The sequence below is a fragment of the Haliotis rufescens genome, unplaced genomic scaffold (assembly GCF_023055435.1).
Source record: "Haliotis rufescens isolate VD_foot unplaced genomic scaffold, xgHalRufe1.0.p SCAF_16, whole genome shotgun sequence".
Lineage (NCBI taxonomy): Eukaryota > Metazoa > Mollusca > Gastropoda > Lepetellida > Haliotidae > Haliotis > Haliotis rufescens.
The window spans coordinates 14,885,527-14,909,766 of NW_025963846.1; the positions used below are offsets into that span (position 1 = coordinate 14,885,527).

The 24,240-nt window shown below is 40.9% G+C and overlaps 1 protein-coding gene across 1 annotated transcript; it reads right to left on the reverse strand.

Moving 5' to 3' along the window:
• Positions 1-13,397: 13,397 nt before the first annotated feature.
• Positions 13,398-21,642, reverse strand: LOC124137205 (plasminogen-like). Its single transcript, XM_046503403.2, has 3 exons — positions 20,616-21,642; positions 16,005-16,089; positions 13,398-13,756 (listed from the first exon to the last, which is right to left on the reverse strand). The coding sequence occupies exons 1-3, from the start codon at positions 20,928-20,930 to the stop codon at positions 13,506-13,508; spliced, it is 651 nt and encodes a 216-aa protein (XP_046359359.2). The 5' UTR covers positions 20,931-21,642; the 3' UTR covers positions 13,398-13,505.
• Between the last annotated feature and the right edge of the window lie 2,598 nt (positions 21,643-24,240).

Here is a 24,240-nt window from a genome sequence, read left to right on the forward strand (position 1 = left end):
AAATCTTCAGCGTGTTTGAAAAACTCCGGGATAAGGTAATCTATTTCCGGGGGATTTATTTTTTTTAAGATGCCGAATGCTTACTCTTATCTCATCTTCTGAAATTGGTGGATCTAAGATATCCCTTGTAATATCATTCTCAAAAGTATTTTCCAAAACTGACTCGAAATAATTATGAAAATCATTAACATCTGAGCCATTCTCTTCTGATCTATCGTCAAATAAACCCTTAAAATGATTAAACCAGTCTTCCAATTTTATCGTATTAAACGTATAGGCAGGCAGTCATAGTGATCCCGCCCCGCATCATTACATACCCACCCACCCACCCAAATCTGTCATGTTGCCTTGGTTTGACTTTCGCAAGAGGTTCGTTAGGACGCCTCCAGGGACGTCCACGCCGATCCATAAAGTCCAGAGTGGATATAGACTCATCTGAAAACATCACATGAAACCATCGGCGAGTCTCACAGTTTCTTTGCTTTGAAAACAACTGGCGTCTGGCTAGAATGTGTTGATGTGTTAACGGTGGTACAAAAGGTTCCGTCGAGCATGCAGACATTTTCTAAATGTATTGTCAGGATGTTGAACTCCGCTTGCCTGGCGAAGGTGAACAGCGATTTGATTCGATTACTTATAGCCTGGTTTCTGATTGTTCGGTTCTTGTACTGAGACCATTAACATTCTGTGTCTGCCGAAAGCTGTTCCACAGTCTGTAAATCACACACTGAGACACATTAAACATATTTGATACCCTTTTGAAGCAGGCCAATAGCCCTTAGGCGTTCGTCACGTTGTGAAGGATGCATTCCAAATCTGATCTGAAATACTGCATTGAAGCAAGAGTGGAGAGTTCACTGTGGATAATGAAAATTAACAATACTTATGGCTCAGAACGAATTGATGACCTTTCCCTGAAGTGTCAAAATCAAGAATGACCCCCTATCCTTGTTCACAGAGATCTTCCTACCGATGACCGATCATAACATTTATATTTCATACATTTTTGTCGGAGAGTATAATATTGCTAGTTTTTCGTTGAATATGAATGTTTAATCGGCGATTAACCAGTAAAGGAATGCATCTAGTTGGAGAGACTTAAATTTACACGCACGTTAAGACGAATATACTCTGTTACTCGCTTCTGGTTATAAATCACTATCAGGCGTTCGCGAAAAGGTGAGCACCCGATGGCACCCGTCAACGTGCACTTGAAAGAAACCAATCAAAATTATCATAAAAACAAGAACGATTTTATTTTGCAGTAATATTATACTCTCACCAAATAAGCTGGTGAATGCAGCATATGAGGTTATGTATAAGATGCATAAATTGTAACAGAAGTTTTAATCTTATTTAAGCTATACCAGAGAGCACGGGGTTAAATTATGTATGGTGGTTATCTCAATCGCGATAAGTTACCAGCATTTCATGGTTGAAGCATAAAGTCGGAACAGCTCTAATAGGTCAATTCTTTCACGATTGAAGAAGAGAGATGACATCCTCTTCAAAAGGTATTTTTTATTCCATGTTTTAGAAGTTACAAGTGAACAACCGGGGTAGAATAGGTCTTCAGCAACCCATGCTTGCTTTAAGAGGCGACTGTGCTTGTCGTAAGAGACGACTAACGGGATTGGGTGGTCAAGCTCGCTGACTTGGTTGATGCTTCGTTCATTATGGAATTAGCTCACGTGAGGCACTGTCTTCATCCGCTGATGAACGTCAACAAATACAACTTCAATCCTTAATTGAACCATACCTAATGTCACTGCCTGTAAACCTCAGATTAAGCCAACTCGATATAGATTAGGTAATCACTATCTCCCAACAGAAACTGGTGGATGGTACAGGGTAAGTAGAGTGAGTGAGTGAGTGAGTGAGTGAGGTTTTACGCCGCTTTTAGCAATATTCCAGCAATATCACGGCGGGGGACACCAGAAATGGGCTTCACACATTGTACCCATGTCGGGAATCGAACCCGGGTCTTCGGCGTGACGAGCTAACGCTTTAACCACTAGGCTACCCGACCGCCCCGGGTAAGTAGAGAAAACTGAATGTGTACATGATGTAATCTTGGAATAGGTGACGAGCCACAATCTTCTCTGTATCACATGTTGTGATTTATAAGATTAAACTTGACTTGACACAAACACATGCACCGGCATGCGCACTACAAACAACTGACTCAGCGACTAGAATGACATTTAACCCTAGGTTCTGTGATAACGGTATGAAAACATTGCCTTGTGTTGATATTGTGAAACATGGGAACACGGAAACATTCGTCGTATGGAATCACGACACATAAGTTTTCTCACTGATGTGGCAGATTTGGAAAGCAATTGATCAATTTACTCCTCGTATACGGCAAACAGAAGTTTTGTTGTTTCACCTTTGATATTTGTGTAACTTGAATTACCGTATATGGCATATATTATTTATGTTGTTGCACAGTGCACATTCTTCTCTGTCAATCCCCCACCATGACATAGCTTTAACATAATTAATTGCTAAATTGCTAAATTCACCTTTGACATTTGTGTTACTTGAATTGCCGTAAATGGCATATATTACTTATAAATGTTGTTGACATTTGTGTAACTTGAATTGCCGTAAATGGCATATATTACTTATGTTGTTGCACAGTGCACATTCTTCTCTGTCAATCCCCCACCATGACATAGCTTTAACATAATTAATTGCTAAATTGCTAAATTCACCTTTGACATTTGTGTTACTTGAATTGCCGTAAATGGCATATATTACTTATAAATGTTGTTGACATTTGTGTAACTTGAATTGCCGTAAATGGCATATATTACTTATGTTGTTGCACAGTGCACATTCTTCTCTGTCAATCCCCCTCCATGACATAGCTTTAACATAATTAATTGCTAAATTGCTAAATTCACCTTTGACATTTGTGTAACTTGAATTCACGTATAGGTTTGACATTCCCCTGGGGAATACCAAACGAGTGTGTTGGATGTCAGTTTCCTACCTCTGGTATGTCCTGTCGGTGTTGAAAAAAATCAAACAAGGAAAGTTCACATCAATCCATTACATCTTAAATCTTAACATTGTTTTCTGAGACTCAAGTATTGAATGCGGAATCACGTCCATTGGAAGCGCTTGTAAAATCTCAAAATCTCCATCTTCATGAAATGGCCCCTGAGAGTAAATAAATATTCTTTCTTTATTGGTACTTTTTTCCTGGTGTACATGGACATATGAAAAAAACACCTTGTATAATGGATTACTAATAAGGTAAAGTTTATATCAAAGATGGTACAATAGAGAAATGAAGACATGTTACAAAATGCATAGACTTCGTAAGTGGGCTTTTCGAGATGAATCAATGGATCTAAACAATGGTTGCTTTCTTTGGTTACATTAGGCATTCCATTTACCTTTGTATCACGGATAACAGTAATTGATTTTAGTTATTGAATAGAAGATGGCATAAAGACCTGAATTTCACTTGGTGTTTTTACAAGTGGAAAAGGCATTGAATTTATCTATGTTATATGCATGTATAATTTTCCTTTGTAACAATTCAAATATTTAAAAGAATATTTTAGATGATTGTTGTTAAAAGATTAAAATGCCATTATGGGTTTTTTTCGAATTCTAGAATCATTCAAACAACCTATCTTCGTACACTTCTTAGGGGTATAATTTAAAAGCAAAACAAATATGTATGATAACATTCAGAATTCATAAAACTGACAAAATATGTTTGTGACAGGTTACTATGGTTCCTAGGGTGAATATATTATTTCCGTAAATCTGCAAATTCTTTACATGGAAGTGAAACATTAAACTCATTTTCCACAAAGTTAAAGCCATGTCGAGAGCAATAGGAACACAGTCGACATTCCAGATCTACGCCCCTGTTCAATCATTAGGTTGTGACAAACGCATCTCAATCTGGATAAGGCTTGTTTATAGATTCTTAGCTCTGTATGAGTAAAATAGCGCTTGACGTTTAAAAAGAGATATTTGTACGTAGAGTATGTTGTCAATTTTATGTATGAGTATGATGCTATGATGCATGAGGAAACTTATTGTCGTCCATTAAGAGACGTTTGGTCCAGAAATTTGTAACAACATGAGCAACAAAAACAAAATTCCTCCAACAGTCTCCTAGCACTGCAGCATACATGTATATGTAGTTTTTTTCAGACACATGATTTATTTTGTCTGGACTCTTTCAACTTGTTCCAATCGGTGAAACCCCCAAATTTCGGCTCCGTCTATCAAAGTAGGTAATTCCATGCTATAAAATAGAGTTACTGCAACGTTAACTGGTAATCGACCAGATTTTAAGTAACGGGCAAAAGAAACGCCACCATACAATTTTCTGGTCTAAAACAAAACAGACGCAAAATTTAGTAACAGTTAATGTTTTATGATGACGATGATGATGATGCTGATGCTGATGCTGATTATTATTATTATTATTATTCTAAAAACAATTATTCAAAAACGGTATTTGGAAATAACAAGATAAAAAACTATGTACTTATGCTGGGTGCACTGTCCAGTATTCGGTCACACCCGGAGACTCGACTTCAATATCTTTTAAAGTCCCGTGCTACACACATGGCTGGGTATTGGATGTGACCCCCTCCATCAACGATGCAGGCCCTAACACAACGTCGACAAGAGTACACGAGTCTCCTGACATTCTTATTAACGATCCTACGCCATTCTTCCTGCAGGGCAATTGCCAAGGCATCCTTCGTCAATGGCGGCTGTTGGCATTTCCGAATCCTGCGTCCAAGTTGGTTGCCATTTCTCTCCTGCCACTGCTGTACAGTCCTGGCCCATCTCACTCTGTGACGTCGGTGTAGAAACTATAACGTCACGGCACGGCACGGAGACCATACAGGCGGAGTCGTCTAGCAACGGTCCTTCTGCTGACTGGATGTCCAAGGCTGTTTGCGGATGATGACGTCACAGTTAGGAATCTGGACCCTAGGTGAAGCTCCCGTAAATACCGGTCTTCCTGTGGGGTCGTGACCTTGGGTCTTCCACTCCTCGGCCTGTCTGCAGTACCGCCAGTTTGCCTGTGACATGTGACAAGTCTGGCGATGGTGCACTTGAGGCAGCCCATGATCCTGGCAACGTGCTCCCATTTGCAACATACCGATGGCTCTCTCCCTCTGCTCTGCGGTTAGTCGAGGCATGTTCGTTGTTTTAAACGGTATCATGTGACGAGAGAGTACAATCCTGCTCATGTTTTATACCAGAATTTCACACGGGTAACTTTGTGCACATTTTGCATTTTTTAGTGATTAAATTCACTTTTCTCGCAAATCACGTGAAGCACGTGCACATGTTCACAGGGAATAGGTAAGTTGCATTCCATCTGTGTGTTCCCAGCTGTTTTCGTGCTGTTTGGCAAATTTGTTGAAACTGACGACCATTATTTATATGGTGGCGTTTCTTTTGGCCTCTTTGTTTATAACGAAGTAGATGAATAGATCATGAGACAAACATGTTCTGCTTGCGGTGCTAATGTTTTTGGTGTGAACACTAGTCCAAAATGTTTGTAATAAGACACTACTTTAATCTGTTATCATTTTTAATAGTATTTTCATAATTACGTTACTACCATCCGTCTTGGAAAACAACAATCTGAGATTTATGGATGTTGAGAGAAAGTCCCCCTTAGGAACAAGAAGTAACATGAAGTTACTGAGGCAATCAATCTGTTGTTGGAGTCTCCCTGCTGTGTCCGTTGAACTTGTTACATCATCTGCATGTATTTAGAGCGTCTTCAGAGATAGATATTCCTTTGCAATCCGATGTTGCCATTTCAATTACCAGTTCGGTGATAAATAATGCGAAGACTAGAGGACTAAGCATACATCCCTGTCTGGTGCCTGTCATCCTCCCGAGGCACGCGTGTCCACTAGCCTATATCAAAGCCTAGTTTCTACCCTTGCCACATCAAGGCCACTTTTCTTGGGGTAGATCGGGGCGGTCGGGTAGCCTAGTAGTTAAAGCGTTCGCTCGTCACGCCGAAGACCCGGGTTCGATTCCCGACATGGGTACAATGTGTGAAGCCCATTTCTGGTGTCCCCCGCCGTGATAATCCTGCAATATTGCTAAAAGCGGCGTAAAACCATACTCACTCATTTGGGGTAGATCACGAATTTTGCCCCTTGTAATGAAAACGCGATATCCAATCAGATCGCTATTCTTATCTCGTATAGCTTCACTAAAATGGCGACTACCATAGGCGACGACCTAGTCGATCCGATAACGAAAACATTCGTGATTTAATTCTGACACAACAACAAAGGGAATCATTAGATATACACGTGTCAACAAAGACGGGCGGCGGTAAATCACTTTCATACGAAGGTGTACCAGTCGTGGATGTTGATTTTGTGAAACGTTCTCTGATTGGACTATCGATATATGTGATAGTCTAATCATATTTAGCACAGGGAAGCGGGCTGGATGTGGCAAGGGTGAACACAAGACGTTGATAAGAAAGGCTAGTGGACACTCTTGCCTCGGGAAGATGGGTACCCGTAAAACACTTGAACTATTGAGTCAGGCCACTTTCTGTTCTTACACATGATCGTCACGATATGGCTGAAATATTGCCGATGTGACGTAAAGCTTTAACTCACTCACTCTTACACATGGTTTGGGCTCTGAGTACATACTTCTTATAACTGCCAGAATATTGCCGTGGCTGTATAGTGTATGAGTGGATACCAAGTTATTAGGCACTCGTTTGCTGATATATTGTTTGTAGTTTTAGATACCATCTAATTCTTCAGGTCCTTCCACGTCTTAGTATTGTGCTTAATTGACATCCGTTTATCTTTAATACTTTTCTTTCTTAATGCTTCTTTATTCTTGTTAACAAACATCTTTAAAATATTATTTCAACCTTTTATATTTATGAACGTCTGTGTGAGAATTTGTCACACGGAATATATCAAAAGCATTATATTTGTTTTGCTTTGTTACAATCAGAATGCACCACGCTGGTTGTGTGACCTCGTGTTGGTCACGTGATCGGTATCGTTTGCTTCTGCAGTCTGCCCTACTGTAAAACTCACTGATGCGTTTAGCTGCAATTTCAATATCGATATTATTACCCAGGTTATTCTTTTTTTCAAGTTAAATGTGCTGTTTCATCTGTAACTAATTCTTGGAAAACATCAGTAAATCGAGTAGCCCAGACGTGTCTCGTCCTGCCAGAGCTGGCAACATTTCTATATCATTTGAGCAATCCATATCAAATCCGCATATAACTGGAAATCAGTCAGAATCATCTAAATCACAAACCCTGAAGTCACTGATAGCTGAAAATGATGAACTTAAAGTAGTTTATCATGGAAACTGTCCATTGTTTATGTAAAATCTTCATTTGTATCACCTGGGAATTTCCAAATAACATTATGTAAACAATAAGTACAAAACGTATTTAGCAAACGCCTTCCAAAGTTATTTAGAAACATAATCGGGGCGAACCGGGATTCGAACCCACAATCATAGGTTTCTGGCGTGTTCAAGGGACGCAACTCTGCACAGCGAAACGCGGCGCCTTAGACGACTTGGCCACCCTTGCCCCCCCTTTCATAAGAAATATCTGCCCAAAACAGAATCGATTTTACGATTCCGACAATGTAATATGTAAATGTTTATGAAGCACTATCACATAGCGACAATACCAGGTGTTCGCGAAAAGGTAAGCATTTCCTGCCAGGTCGCTGGCACAATGTCGATCCCGATCCTAAATGCAGAACTTGTTGATATTCAACGTTGGCAGAAAGCAGAGCTTGTTGGGGATAGTCTAAAATATATCCATGAGATTTGCATTTTCAATTACATTGATAATTGACAAATGTTATATTTGGGGTAACACCTTCTCAGTAAAGAACAAATTCTTTACAAAGAGAAGTTATGCCAATGGCAACATTTGTTACATTAGACCACTTTCTAAATGGCGTTTTGTATTCATTGATAATTGATGTGAAGACTGCCGGAGGGTTGTATGGACGGAAGAGAAGAGATATATTGTTTCTATATTGATATAGTTGTGTGTGGTAATGTCATAGAAAGGACAGTGGTTAAAATCATGCATATAATGTGCAGTGAAAACGCAGCAGTTTATATCGTAACGATAGCCAATGGTAATTGTCCTGTAATTATAATCATGCATTTAAACACCGCGCCGACCAAGTAAGTTGTCACTCTTTAGGTCAGCGCCAACCTGTGTTTGTTATAAAGGCCTTACATACAAAAAGATTTCTGTTCGATCTCATGTAGTCAGTCTTTGACCTTGCTACGCCGTTACTTTCTTAACTATACTTAGGATAGTACATGGCAGAAGTGACAGTACGTCTTCAGCAACCCACTGCTTGTCGTGAGAGGCGCCTAACGGGATCGGGTGGTCAGGCTCACGGACTTGGTCAATGCATGTCATCGTATCCCAAATGCGTGGATCGAGGCTCAAGGTGTCAATAACTGGATCGTCTGTCTACAGGCCGGAATATTGCTGACTGTGGCGTTCAACAACAAACAAACAAACAAACAAACAAACAAACAGGTGTTAACGACACTAGTGAATCCAACGAGCAGGGATGTGTAGCAAGTCGACTATAATACAGTGTTATGTGACCTCATGTAAATCCCCCTATGGGGGGTACATGTTTTTTCTGGGATATCATGGCGTTGCTGAGGGGGGGGGGGGGCTGCTGTCATGCAGGTACACGAAGATGGGTATTATGCTGACAAACAAAGAATCATGGTGTGAGTATAGAATTCGAAATCACGACCATCGGATTCTGGTGCGCCTAAGGGACGCAACTCTGCTGGACAGCGACTTCCGTTGCCTAGGACTCGGTAACATACCTCCTTTTAACAAAGTATAAATAAGCTCAGACCGTTCTGTTGTTGGGATGGAACGTTAGTCAGTCATGGTAACTTAACAATCCATTTGAGTGAAAGAGTGCATTAACAACCTAAGTTGTTGGTTGGTTGGTTTGCTGTTTAACGCCGCACTCAGCAATATTCTAGCTATATATATATGAAGGCGGTCTGTAAATAATCGAGTGTTGACCAGACAATCCAGCGATTGACATCATGAGCATCGATCCACGCAATTGGGATCGATGAAATGCATCAACCAAGTCAGCGAGCCTGACCACCCTATCCCGTTAGTCGCCTCTTACGGCAAGCATAGTCGCCTTTTACGGCAAGCATGGGTTGCTGAAGACCTATTCTACCCCGGATCTTCACGTTTCTGTTGCTAAGGACTTGACTTTAAAATTCCTAAAGGCAGTGACATAACACAGGGCATCAGTATTTAATAGACAGTATTAATCATACGGTTCGAGGCATACTAAAAATATGTTGTTCTTGACAATACTGGATCTCTATATTGACAGAACATAAATTGCTGCATGGCCTAAAGACTGCTAAGTCTTTGTAAACAAAATCGAAATATATCCGCTTCTTATTTAAAAAATCAATAGAACTGCACCGAACAAATGATTGTTCGATAATGACAGCATTTAAAATGTTCAAACACAAAACAGACTGACGTCGACAAGAAAATTGGTCATATTGATTCGGTGATTAAAACTTGTCGAAGAATAGGAGAAAAGGTAAATTGTGTTTTTGTTTTGTGAAGTACATTACAACGTAATGACATTGTATCTCAATCATTCAAAAAACATACAACATCAGACGTTCTCATAATATAATAATGCCTTTAATGAATAGTATTACAAAGATATGTGAATTCTCGTTTACACCAAACTGTGCTTAGATATTAACACATGCTTGACATGTTTCAATCCAATTAACCACATTCCCATTATTATTTTCGCTGATAGATCCTGAACACGTTCAGACTGAAAGCATGTTTAGATCCTGTAGAACCTAAACATGTTCAGATTTGAAACACAATGCTTAACATGTTTAAGATTTAAACATGTTCAGGCCTCTGGGTGCGTTACAATAATTGGACAATTAACGTGCTAAGGTTTATGTTTAGCATCTATTAAAGCTAAAATGGATAGGATCATCATTAACTTATCAGAAATGAGCGGGCCACTGTAACTTGATAATGCCCTAATGTTGTTTGACAAAGGGCCTTTATCATGCCCGTTGTTAGGTTTGTTCTGTGACGTTTCTATATTTGTAAAAGTGGGTAAGTGACACTCGTGTTGATTGCAGTAAATGTTTCCAAATCGATATTGTGTTTTTTATTTTTATTTGACAACAAATTCTATCCATTTTAGCTCTAATAACGGTAAGGCTATTTTTCTTGGCATTATCATTGGCAGAAGCCATCCGTCATTACAACTGCCCTCTTTTGTCGGGCAGTTAATGGAATACCTCGGGCTTCTACAAATGATAATGCCCCGAAAAATAGCTTTACCCTTTGTGGCGTGTTTTACGGCGTTAGTTTGTCGTAGGAAGACTTAATTAACCAACAACACGTCAGCTGATCCAGAGTAGCATTTACTTCTCAAAGCTACATTGTAGGAACAGAGTTACTTCCCTTGTTACCGTACATAACAATTATGCACGCTTATCATAAATACGCCACACCCTTATCAGTCCATCCTATAGCAAATGGTGGAATATATTAGCCTTTCAGCCCTAGCCTTTCAGCGAAGAAATATTGAAGCCTTTCCTCGTCTCAATTCCCGTTAACAAATAAAATCTAGTGTACATTGATCCTTTGACCGAGCATGCTTTAGGATGTGTATTTGGCGCATTACATATATGTACATTACTATAAGGGTAACGCTATTTTTCAGGGAATTATCATTTGCAGAAGCCCGAGGTTTTCCATTAACTGCCCGACGAAAGGGGGCTGTTGAAAAGACCGAGGGCTTCTGCAAATGATAATGCCCTGAAAAATAGCGTTACCATTATTAGAGCTAAAATGGATGGAATTTGTTATCAAATAAAAAGAAACAACAATATCGGTTTCGAAACATTTACTGCAATCAACACGAATGTCACTTACCCACTTTTACAAATATGGTAACGTCATAGAACAAACCAGATGACGTCACTATTGAACGTGACGTCACCTATCCCAATCCTATGACGTCACCTAACAACAGCGTGATAATTGCCCGTCGTCAAGCAATGTGAGGGCATTATCAAGTTACAGTGGCCCGCTCATTTTTGATAACATGCGGGCGGCTTGTTGATAATTTTATCCATTTTAGCTATAATATAGATTAATTAAGTGACGCCGTATTTCTCACTGTCTTGGCAACTTTGACATTATGCGTACAATCGTATGACAAAGCGAAAGTACCTTAAATAATTATTCATTTAAAAGCTGCTGTATAACCCATGTCATGTCACATATTCTTTGTACATGCTCGTATGCCAATTTTTATAATAAGCCTGACGCGGTGTGATACACTGATTATTGTTAATTGTGAAAGATATATATTTTGATGCTAGTTGGCAATGCAGCTGCCGGTAATCCTATCAACGAAATGTACATGCATCTATGAATAAAACAAAATGGTTTTAGTGAGCAGTGCTCATGTCTCTAATTCTCTTCTTACATTTCTGCATTTAATGTGTAAATTGTAAATAGGCAAGCGTGTAAATCCATAGCAGAGGGCGATATAATATGTTATATGTATGCCAGATCCTTTTTTCTTTTGTAAATTCATTTTGTTCAAACTTATAACAAATCAACAACCCAATAATAATGCATCTGACATTTTGAAGAAATCATTTACCCTGACTTATAATGGTTATGAGATGTAGGGTTTTACCAATTTGGATGGCATTGAACGTGTGAGAGTGAGTTATCCCGAGTGGGTGATATGTGCTGCCAAGCGGAACTGCCTGTATAGTGAATGAGTATGGTTTTAAGCCGCTTTTAGCAATATTCCAGCAATATCACGGCGGGGAACACCAGAAATGGGCTTCACACATTGTACCCATGAGGGGAATTGAACCCGGGTCTTCGGCGTGACGAGCGAACGATTTAACCACTAGGCTATCCCACCGCCTCTATGCCTGTGGAGAATATGACATGTACCCTTTATAAAATGTATATTAAGCTGTGATATGTTTGTCTGATGTTTTCACTGTGAATAAAGTTTGTTTAAACAAATCAACAAATCAAAAATAATGTATTTAATATGTATGACAAAATCATATTACCTTGACTAAAGGTAAGATGTGACGTTTTACTAATTTTGCTTGTATTGAACGTGATATTTATTATATTTATGACGTCTATAACGCGTCCACTGTCACACACTTGAGCGTCTATATTACGTCTATAAACCATTACTGTCACACACTTGAGAGTCTATATGACGTCTATAAACCGTCCACTGTCACATACTTGAGCGTGTATATGATGTCTAAAAACCGTCCATTGTCACACAGGTTTCAACGTATAAATTGTTAATTGCCCTGCATTCCAGCGTCACTAATTGAGGCCTATCAAACGCGGTGTCGTACAGCAGCACAGTTGATCCTGAGTTTGTTCATGCTGGTTCGATTTCATGTACCGGTACTGCACGTGAAGCTGCTATGTCTACTGTTGTGATGTGCAGTCCCAAACGGTGTAAGCCACTGTCTCATACGCATCAGCGTCTTCTCAAGAAACCCCTGTACTCTGCTACAAGCTCGTTAAAAGAAATCTTCTGGTATATGCGTCTGTTGGGCACAATGAAATATTGGTGTATCGCAAGCATGGATCTGTTCACGGCAACCTTCGTCCTTATGTAGCCATGCTCAATCCTGAATCAAACGCCACCCCCACCCCGTCAGAACAGTTCATATTATTGTTTACCTTCCTGACTGCTGTGGGAATAGCACCATGGACCCAAGTGGACCCACCTTCAACTACCAACGAAGTGTTTTGGGATTACAAACAAATCGCCACAGGCAGAGGATCATGGCGTAGTCACGGCATCTTATTGGCTGAAGTCTCCCGGCGGGTTAAACGCAGTCCCCACCACGTCACCTGCTAATACCACCCCTCCCGTACATAGCCACACACCCAACCCCACCTATACACACACACGCACGCACACATCGACTCATCCCGACTCGACCCCTTTCCTCTCCCCCCTCCTTTCCCCCTCCTTCCCCCCTTCTTTATCGTGTCTTCCCTGGCGTCCTCTCCCACTACAACCCACCTACGGCCTTCCAACCCACCCTGCCGAGTGAACTTCTGTTGGTTACTATACCTCAGTATTAGAGACGATCGATCGGTTTATCGAATTTATAGATTCGTGAATTACATGCTGGCTAGTTGACACGAATTGAAGGGCCAAGATTGTAGATGGTAGTCAGTATACAGTTAAACAGATAATCCCAAGGTACAAAATGTAACAAACACAATCAATTGCTCCCCGGGATTGATTCCACACATGGGTAAAATGGCAGAACCCCCCTTCTGATGTTTCCCGTCGTACCATTGCTGGAATATTGCTAAAAGCGACATAAAACCCTACTCCCCTACTCACTCAACAGAAAGGGACGTTACATTCCTCCCAACGAACGCTGGGGTCCACCGTATAACACCACGGGATTGTGTGCCCCGGCATCCGACAGAAGTTGCGCTCGTCAACTAGGGCAGGGTCCCCGCGTGACATCCCCCTGGGAAAATACACACGATCGTGTGGGATGTCAGTGTCCCACCTCTGACATGTCCGGCCAGTCTTGGTAATGTTCAGGGTTCCGAGATAGAGCGCTGATGCCGTGTAGCATAACTCCTCTGAAAAATATCAACAGAGGAAGTTCATGACTATGCAATAACAAATGGACGCCTCCTCTATTTCTGTTTTATGCGCCTCAAGTAATAACGAGTGCGTAAATCGGGTCTACCCGAAGCGCTTGTTAAATCCCCACCATGATCATCATCATCAGCAGCAGCAGCAGCAGCAGCAGCATCAAATGGTTCCTGAGAGGAAATAAATCCCCCGACCACGTTCCTAAAAAGAGGTAACAAGTGAAGTGTCCTCTAGAGCTAGAGAGGAAACAAGACTCTATTAACCCAAGGAAAATTCATATTGCACAGGGGGCACGGGTGGCCCAGTCGTCTAAGGCGTGCAGGGTTACGTCCACGCAAGAAACCTATGATTGTGGGTTCGAATCCCGGTTCGCCCCGATTATGTTTCTAGGTTTGTCAGCACCATAGCCGTGCTCGTGGGCTTCACCGAAGTGGTAAACGTCTGAGGCCTGCATCACTTCGGGCTTTCCTCCCACATTAAACTGACACACCGTGATTTAAATGGAATACTGTTAAAAGCGGCGTTAAACCCAACTCACCCACACATATTGCACAGTTGATTTGCATTTAAAATATGAAAAAAGAAAACGTATGACATTAAAACATGTACATAAGAAAATAAGACACATGAGACTTAATATATGTCTTAATGAATACTCGTGGGTACACCATTGGTACAAAAACCATGTGACAATGACCATGAAATTGGAAAGACATGTAGGCGTTTCAATCACAGGTTGTCATTTAGTGAGTGATTGAGTATGGTTTTACGCCGCTTTTAGCAATATTCCAGCAATGTCACGGCGGGGGACACCAGAAATGGGCTTCACACATTGTACCCATGTCGGGAATCGAACCCCGGTCTTCGGCGTGACGAGCGAACGCTTTAACCTCTAGGCTACCCGACGGCCCGGTTGTCATTTATAAAGATAATAAGTGGTCTATAAGTCCTGCCCTCTTAGTCAGCTTTCTGTGCACATTAATCCTTTATGTGCTTCATTCTCCAATATCTAAATCAACATGTAATCTAGTTCTTTTGAAAATAAATCTGCAGATATCTATCCCCTCAAAGTGAGTTGTGGATTGTAAACACAGTTTAACTATGTAACTTGTCGGATGAACTTCAACAATAAGCTCTGAAAGGACCAGGCTTCGTGGGTTATCTTAATGAAATAATTAATTTTGCTTGACGCGGCTGGGCGAAAGGGTAAAGAAATATAAAGGCGCCCTTAAAATAACCAAGTCTGAACAAGCCAACTAGTGATTGGGAGAAAGAGCTGCACGTCATCATCGCAATGACACGCAGTCAGCCAAATCCAAGAGCCTGACCACCTGACCCGTATCTACCGGCTGTGACGGCATACATAGGATACTGTGGACTGCCCAGGGATACAGGGATGTTATACTCCAGCAAAAATGACTTGAATGACCTGAATAGCTATATTTATCTACCAGGGCCCTCTACCAGGGCCCACTTGCACAAAACGATCTTAGCGCTACGATTATTGTAAGCCTATGTTAAAGTATGGGAGTTAAGATCATCTTAGCGCTAAGATCGCTTTGTGCAAGTGGGCCCAGATGTAGTGCCAGGCTGTCTCAGTCCATGACAAGAAAGTGGAGACATACAGAATACAGAGGTCAACATCACCAGTTGGGCCCGTGAGTCACCGCCTTCTGGCATAAGGCTCTAGGCAGTTTATTCCACCCAATAGTGTGAATTCATACAGGTTAAACATGACCAAGACCAAAATATACATTAAAATACAAGACGCGTGTGCATATACAATATTACGTACAGGGCTTGGCATGACCAGCCGATTGTAAAGACCGGCCCATCTTACCACCTGTTTTGGCGAAGTAAGGGTCAAAGTAGTGTGTTTGGCAAAGGAACACAGTTCCTGGAACCTGTGCCCTCAACTACCAGAATCCCGTCCTCCACCGACACAGGGGCGCAACCCACGGCAAAAAGGGTTGCCCAATTTAGTCGCCTCATACGATCAGCAATGGGGTGTTGAGGACACATTCTACCCCGGGTCCACATGGGGAATATACGTGATGAATGTGGACATGTTAGTGAAAGCATGTCATATACGTGATGTATATTGACATGTAAGTGATCGCACACTATATACGTGGTGAACGTGAACATGTTATTGATGGTGAGCTATATGCGTGATTTATTGTTGGCATATTGGCATGATCTATTTATACAGATGGACAGGTTATACATCACCTCGTTGACATTCATAGCTCCCGTCCCTGTCTCTACATGTTTCGTCCACACCGCAAGGCCTGGACGCACAAATACCGACAAGTCTCTGAAAAGAAGACCAACATTCATAGGCTTTGTCGTACCATGGTTTCTGGGCCGTTGGTAGATGTCAATTTTTTTCTCTCAAGTCAGTGTCAATAGTATCGGTCGTATCAGATTCAATTTAGTGAAACAGGCGTTACGTGAAGAGATTAAAGTCTCCACCCGAAAATGTCATCTCACATAAACGAATTCTGTTCCGGTGAATTTCTTAACCATTTAATAAAAAAACGTCGCCTCAGTGTTAGAATGTGATTCAATGAAATATGTTTAGGGGTCCATATTTGAACAGGGTAAGTTTCACTCGTTCACGTGAGTATCACATCATACAGCCCAATCTAGCGGCTTAAATAGTTTTTGTCTTGAGATCAGACTGTTTATATAATTTCTATTAACCGTAAACAAAATCGATCGTCATGTTGTACGAACTACATGCGGCGGTATCGGACGTTACACGGACAACGTGGATACCATGCAATATCTCTACTCCTTTATGTAGGCATCATGTAAGTAAAGGGAACGGAATTGGCCGAGTAGTCATTCATAGGAAAACAAGGTTCATTCTGGCGATGATATTCCAGTTCGTTTGTTGTTCATCGCTGCACTCAGCAATAGCCAAGCTTCATGACAGCGGTCTGTACACATTCGAGTCTGGTCCAGACAATCCAGTGATTGACATCATGAGCATTGATCTTCGCAGATGACATGCATCAACCAAATTAGCGAGCCTGACCACCTGATCCCGTTTGTATGGGTGACATGTATGGGTTGCTGAAGACACATTGTATCCCGGACCTTCACGGGTGTATTTGGCAGTAGAAGCCATACCGAGACATCCGTCCCTTACCGACCAGGATCCGCTTGAGGGAGAGGGTAGAGGTGTCCATTCCCCCGATCTGCCTTGGTCTGGCCACATACCCGTGCTCGCGAAATTCCAACATTAAGCTGACATATACGATTTCGAAAAAAATATAGAGCCATACATTAATCAGTTATGCCATGATTATAGTATTATGAAAGAAAAGGGTGGTTATAAACTTTTTACGTATTTATATAACGCCATTACACAACCATCTTCCCGTGGCAAGAGAGTTAACTGACCATAAAAGTCCAGTTTCAACCCTTGCCGAACTAGGCTGGAATTCCAGTGGCTATTATGAGTTATGTCCCTTCTAAGCCTCTCCTAAAAGCCAATCAGATTCCACCTCTCGTATCACTTGCATTTGCTTCAAACAAAAGAGCGGCGCTCAGTCAAGACGATCTGATCGATAATCAAGGTCTATATTGTGATAAAACGGGTCTTACATCGCGAAATCCATCAAATCACGTGAGCACCTTGATAAAAAACATGAAACGATTTGGAAAATATCTGTTGACAACGAGTTGGCGGTACACATGCTTTGCAAATCCCGCAATCGACCGAAATCTGCACGACAGTTTACGAACCGGATTTCGATTTCGTTGCGCGGTTTTGATTGGACTATGCATAGACTCGTTGGTCAAAATGTTACTCCATAATACTAGCCTAGTTCGGCAAGGGTGGCAACTGGACTTCTCTTGCCTCGGGAAGATGTTACCGGTGCTTTTTGATTCAACACTAGGGATCAGGCCGCCATTGTTCCATCAAACATCATCACTAGTAAATATGCAAATAGACGGTCTCTGAGTTAAAAGCTTGCATTAATAACCTTCCTATTCGCAAGGCCAACCTTATTTCAAGTTTCAGTATTTCCATTAAGTTTATGTTTTATTCATAGCGAAAGTATACGGTCTATTTCACATTTAAAAAAATACCCGTGAAGATCCGGGGTAGAATAGATCTTCAGCAACCCATGCTTACCGTAAAAGGCGACAATGCTAGTCGTAAGGGGCGACTAAAGGGATCGTGTGGTCAAGCTCGCTGACTTGCATTTGCGTATATCGAGGCTCTAGATGTCAATAACTGGATTGTCTGGTCCAGACTCGATTATTTACAGACCGCGGTCATAGCTGGAATATTGCTTAGTGCAGCGTTAAACAACAAACAAACAAATCAAATCCAGATAGTTAACAAAGGGGTATGTTCCTCCCGGCTTTTACATGGATGGGGGCTAAACCGATATGGTTGCCAACGGACTACACATGTACGAGTGAGTGAGTTTGGTTTAACGCCGCTTTGAACAGTATTCCAGTTATATCACGGCGTGTCAGCTTAATGTGGGAGGAAAGCCCCAAGTGAAGCAGGTTTCAGGCGTTTACCACTTCGGTGAAACCCACGAGCACGGTTATGGTGCTGACAAACCTAGAAACATAATCGGGCAAACCGGGATTCGAACCCACAATCATAGGTTTCTGGCGTGCCCAAGGGACTCAACTCTGCACAGCGAATCGCAGCGCCTTGCCCAAAGGGACTCAACTCTGCACAGCGAATCGCAGCGCCTTGCCCAAAGGGACTCAACTCTGCACAGCGAATCGCAGCGCCTTAGACGACTGGGCAACCCCACTTAAAAGTGTGACTTTCAGAGGATCTCATTATTCAGAATTCAAAGTTATTCAAAAAGGAATATATAAATGAGTATGACTACGTTAATACTTAAGTAAATAGTGTACCAAGTAGTGTTTATGTTAGATGTTTCACTACAACAAGATACGACTGAACTTGATTCGTAGACCGCGGCTAAGATCGCCTACATTTTCCGGCTGCATAGTCACGTGACACAGCATTTCTGCATTTGGAAAACAAAACATATCATTGATTTTGACGCAATGCCAATACCTAACCTCACTACTTTTTCTGTAGGTTTGTGTGACACATGGGGAATTTAACTGATGCGAGTTGGCAACGAATACCATCTTGTGTGGTGTTCAGAAGGTCGGTATACAGTCCGTGTGTTGTTGCTTGTTAATGCGGCTAGAAACTGCTAAGGTTAAACAATCGATTATTTGTTCAAGATTCCAGAGATTTTAAGACTATTTGTATAAGAAAAAAAAGATAGTGTATTTTACAAAATAATTAGATACAGCATGTCCCGAATAAGGATTTTCTGTCGTTAAACAAATTAAACGATTCATAAATCTTTTAAATGATTAAATATCACCACGATTACTATATCTTAAGTAAATATGTTTTAAAATGAGCTATACGAGGAGCTTTGGGGGAATAAAACACTTATTTTTAAAGGGAGGGGTATCATATGTGGAAATAATAAGATGTCACTTTATGAGTATACAGTGCCTTTAAGAAAGTGGTCAAATGTAACATCTGTTATATTTAGGAGAATACTTTCTTAGTAAAGTACAAACTATAGAACTGTTTCGGGTTGTGTTGTGTGACTGATTAAAACCCACACTCTCAGAGTGAAACACCTAATCGCCAGCACTCAAAGTACAGCGATCTATCCCACTCAGCTACCGAGGCTGGAAGTCCGACAGGTGGTAGTCTGGATCACGTACTGTGTGTACCCCTCTGATTTAGTGAGTGAGTGAGCAATATCACGGCAGGGGACACCAGAAATGGGCACCACATTGTACCCATGTCGGGAATCGAATCCGGGTCTTCGGCGTGACGAGCGAATGCTTTAACCACTAGGCTTCCCGACTAAATTTCTGTTCAAAATATCACAAACAATTCGAATACATTCTGCTACACCTTCATTAACATTATCAGATAGACCGTAGATAACCACATTATTTTCCCTGCTATATTGTTCCTGATTTTTTCAATTCCATTCTCAGTCTATTTTAATCTGTCCTCAAGTTTCTTCAAACCCGTTTCGTCACCTGGTCATACTGGTGACATGTGACTCTCTACCGTACCTTGGTGGCATGTGGATCTGTATCATACTGGTGACATGTGACTCTCCACCATACCTTGGTGGCATGTGGATCTGTATCATACTGGTGACATGTGACTCTCCACCATACCTTTGTGGCATGTGGATCTGTATCATACTGGTGACATGTGACTCTCCACCATACCTTGGTGGCATGTTGATCTGTATCATACTGGTGACATGTGACTCTCTACCATACCTTGGTGGCATGTGGATCTGTATCATACTGGGTACACAGTCGGATAGTGTAAAGTTAGTGACCAAGTTAGGAGCACGACATTTTGAACAGTATGTTCACGATACATGAATATGACGACGTCTTAGCTTAATGTGGGAGAAAAGTTCGACGTGATGCAGATCTTAGATATTTGCCACTTTGGTGAAACCCACGAGCACGGGTGTGATGCTTACAGACCAAGGTTACATCTGGTAGGTTAACTAGTGACTTGGATCAATGTGTGTCCCATCTCCAAGTAGTGAATGGGTACCCGGTAGGATTAGGTGACATGTGATTGCTGACCTTCTAGCATCCGACATACACTTGAGTTCTCTCGATGGAGAATGATATATAAGTGCACATGGATTCATTACTTATGGTCCGACACTGACACACCCCTGGAGCCCGACCTTGCAAGAGTTGACGCTTAATGACACTGCTTACTTTTATTATTATCATGATTGTCATTTGTATCATTATATTTGTATAATTATTATTACTTACCGATGGCATATGTGACGCGCTTGCATGGTTCCAGCCAGAGGCAGCCACCATTCCAGAAGGAGCCGTTGTCGAGTTGTCGTAGTTGAGCTCGCATTGTCCCGCCTTGAAGTTCAAGCTGACGCAGCGAGACTGCTGCAAACATGACGTCACACAGTCCTGTAGGGTGAGGGTCTGAAGCACGAGGTAGACTGACCCCACGAGTCTACTACCAGCCATGAGCCCGGGGGTGTTAACCCCTCGACTGCATGTCCCCGTGACTTGACCACATCCTGTCATCAGCTCCACAAGCAACATTGTTGTCAGAAAGCTTTTCATTTTATAACTTCTTCAGATTAATGTCCACACGTTTGTCTTGAAAGCTGAGTTTAAAACCCGTTCTTGTTACCTCCCATTCACTTGTAGATATTACAACATCACTATGTTGTGACAATGATTAGTTTGACAACATATCATTAAAGGAAAATATCACTCCAAAGACTCTGCGTCCGTGTTGCCTACAATGCTCTGCATGGTTGAAACAGAGGGCACTGAGTTGGTCTGCCTCGGAGTACCCGTCATTGATCGTCGTCTTCTTATCCATCTAGAACATAGTTGCACGCATCCAAGACTGGCTTTTAACAAAACGGTAAAATATATACAGTTTAATTCCTTGTGGAGAACATTGGTAAACTAGACGGCATCAATAGCAGAAAGACAACGAACGTGACTATCAGTTCACGCCACAATATAACAGGTCCGTGAAATGACACAAGGCTTGATTGATTTCTGACTTCATGCAACAGTTACTCAGCTTCCAACGATTGATTGTTTTCTCTATACGCCCTGACATAAAGGTATTACTTTCCATGATGACAACATCTTCCAACTACCCATTTCGTTTCAATGACATACCACAAGCCAGAACCCTTAGCAAGTGCACCTGCGGCAAACAGTGCTGTTGGTAAGGGAGAGTGGTAAGTGTTCAACAAGCATATGCAGAATGGAATATTTCGTGAACCTTCACAACCTGTTACCATTCAGAACCATATCCTTGAACACGTTCATGTATAAAGCATGGCAAAAGTAAGTACTCGAAAGAGGCAGATTCACTTTCTTCATCCGTGATGACACGGCGGTGCAGTTTCAATCTCCCTCAGGACCTGTATCTTCGAGCAAACATGGGAAAGAAAGCCGAATTGTCGCACAGGAGACAGCTCAAGAATCTCCTGAACAGCCGCATATTTTGTAAAACAATCACCGTGTTGATCCAAGAATTAACATGGTCCCCATTGAAAGGATAACGATTCCGTCACCGTCCGACGTCGTTGTTTTCTACGTCAGGATGAAACGTTATCTCGCTTTCAAACACTAGACAATAATCTATGAAACTTCCTACAGGAACAAAGAAGCATTTCCAGTTTTAAACAAACTGACGCCAGGAAGCCAGCTTGTTTGTCAGGTTATCGGTTGGCTCTAGGTGCTGAGACACTATTGACCAATGAGCGTGAGGTTGCCAACGCGCGTGTGACGTTACTAATTAAACTAATACCGTTAACAAATATGCCTATTATTATCCAGCGCTACCCGTGAGATCTGGAATACATCGGTAATCTAATCTATGGCAAATGAAGGACTTCCCACACTTCAAGATCGATAAACAATAAATTGAAGAAAGGACACGATTATTCGGATGTAGCGTCTAGCTTTTCTAGCTGAGATTTCACCTGTACTAAAGTCCCCAAACAATATGGTTTTTTTTAATGAGATGTTGTTGTCGTTGCTCAATGACATTCGTATGAGAATTTTTTTGGACATACTTTACCCATGTTAATTTTATTTGAGGGGAAATTCTTCATACTTCATAGTGAGTTTTCAGGGAGGGTTCAAGGGGTCTTTCTTCGACGACCTAAATGTATAGCAGTATGCTATTGGTATACATAATTATGTTTCTCATACTGTTCGCGGAGGACATGTTTTATGCTGAGTCAGCTGCAAAAGATATGTTTGGGCGGAGACTTTAAAACTGCGCTCAACTGTGTTGCAAAACGAATATTCCTTAACGTTTTTCTTTACTTATGAATAGCAAAATATCTGAACTTGTACACAGCAGACGTAATTCAAATTAAACTTACCATTTTTATTTGTTTCAACAAAATCAGTAATGGTACTCTCGTGTCACTGGATTTTCTGGGTCATCGATCACTTGTTTGTCGGGTTTGTTTATAGGCTAACGTCGCAAGGCAGGAGTACTGCTGTGCTGCGTCAGGCAAAAATTATTTTTTTAGGCAAATTGTATGAATGGCGGGGGCTACCGCTAGGGCAGGACATGTTTACCCTTTTCGAACACCTGGTACCATCACTCATTTTCAGTGATCCATTCATAAAATTTCCACTGCTATTTTCCCTTTAAGCCAAGTGGAAACTGTTTCGGTTGAAAATCTAGGCTGGTTATTCTCTTGCACTGACAATTTATATTTGTTGTCCGAACCACATGTTGGATTGCAGAGCTTCGTTAATACTTTATATGATTACGACTTGAATGGAGGCTCGATGTCAAACAATAATTATGGTTTTCCGCAATGGTGGAAAACTGAGATCGAACGAAGAATGGCATTAAGGAAATAAATCATGAACTTGAAGTTGTAGATAGTTTTAACTATTTAGGAAATGGTCTAAAATTTAACGAATCATTGTCCATGACACAGAAAACATTAACAGGAAAGGGATAAAATGTATGAATATACACCCAAAAGAACTATGAGTGTGAGATATGGGTCTTTGCCAACTGTTTAGGTATGGACAGGATTCATCTGAAATTTTGTAAATAAATATGTTAATTAAAAAAAGTAGTTCTGTATGAATTTTGGGGAACTTAGCAGATGCCTTTGCATATAAACATTTATGTTCCTATATTGGTTTAAACTTCTAGTTAACTGTATATTACAAACAATGTATACAATTTCACTTATTTTTTTAACAAAAAAATGTACTTCTTGGGCTAAAAATATGTCATATGTGCATGGGGTTTGGTAGTTCCTGGGAGTATCCCACGTATGTAAATAGTAGGTACATACGTGGGATTTCCAGGTACTTTTAAGTAAAGATTGGTTGATGTATTTATGCAGAAACGACTAGAAAATATGAGCAGCAATGGAAATCAGTTTGTTGTTGAAGACGAATATCACGATATCCTTATCTGTCCCAAATGTGTAAATGAACGTAAACTATATATTAAAATGTAGTAATGGGTAAATCTTAATGTTTATAAGATTGTACAGTTATTTATGTGTAAAAACAATAAAACCTTCACGCTTTATTATGTCACCATGCCCTATATATATGGATATGTATATTTTGGACGTGGACACAGTTGGTTCAAGAATAAAGTTTCTGTTCTGTTCTGTTCTATCCTGTTCTTTTCTGTTCTGTTCTGTTCTGTTCTGTTCTATAAATCAGCCTCCTGTGCGATCACGTGAATTACCGCATCATCAACTGATTACATTTTCCCTTTCCAAAAAAAGGGTTTTACCAAGATATTTGATAGAAAAAATATTGACCGCTCCCATTGTAACATACTTTAAAGATCAAATCCCTTTTGTGTATTTTATTGAACGTGATAATTGTTTTCAATACAAGTCGCAGACAT

Bases quoted from the DNA above. Each gene is read 5' to 3' on its own strand.
- LOC124137205 (XM_046503403.2), bottom strand. From the start codon at position 20,930: ATGAAAAGCTTTCTGACAACAATGTTGCTTGTGGAGCTGATGACAGGA. The intron at 16,090-20,615 runs GTAAGTAATAAT...TCTTCTTTTCAG, and splicing joins GCGCGTCACATATGCCATCG to AGACTTGTCGGTATTTGTGC. The intron at 13,757-16,004 runs GTGATGTATAAC...GATATTTTTCAG, and splicing joins GAGCTATGAATGTCAACGAG to AGGAGTTATGCTACACGGCA.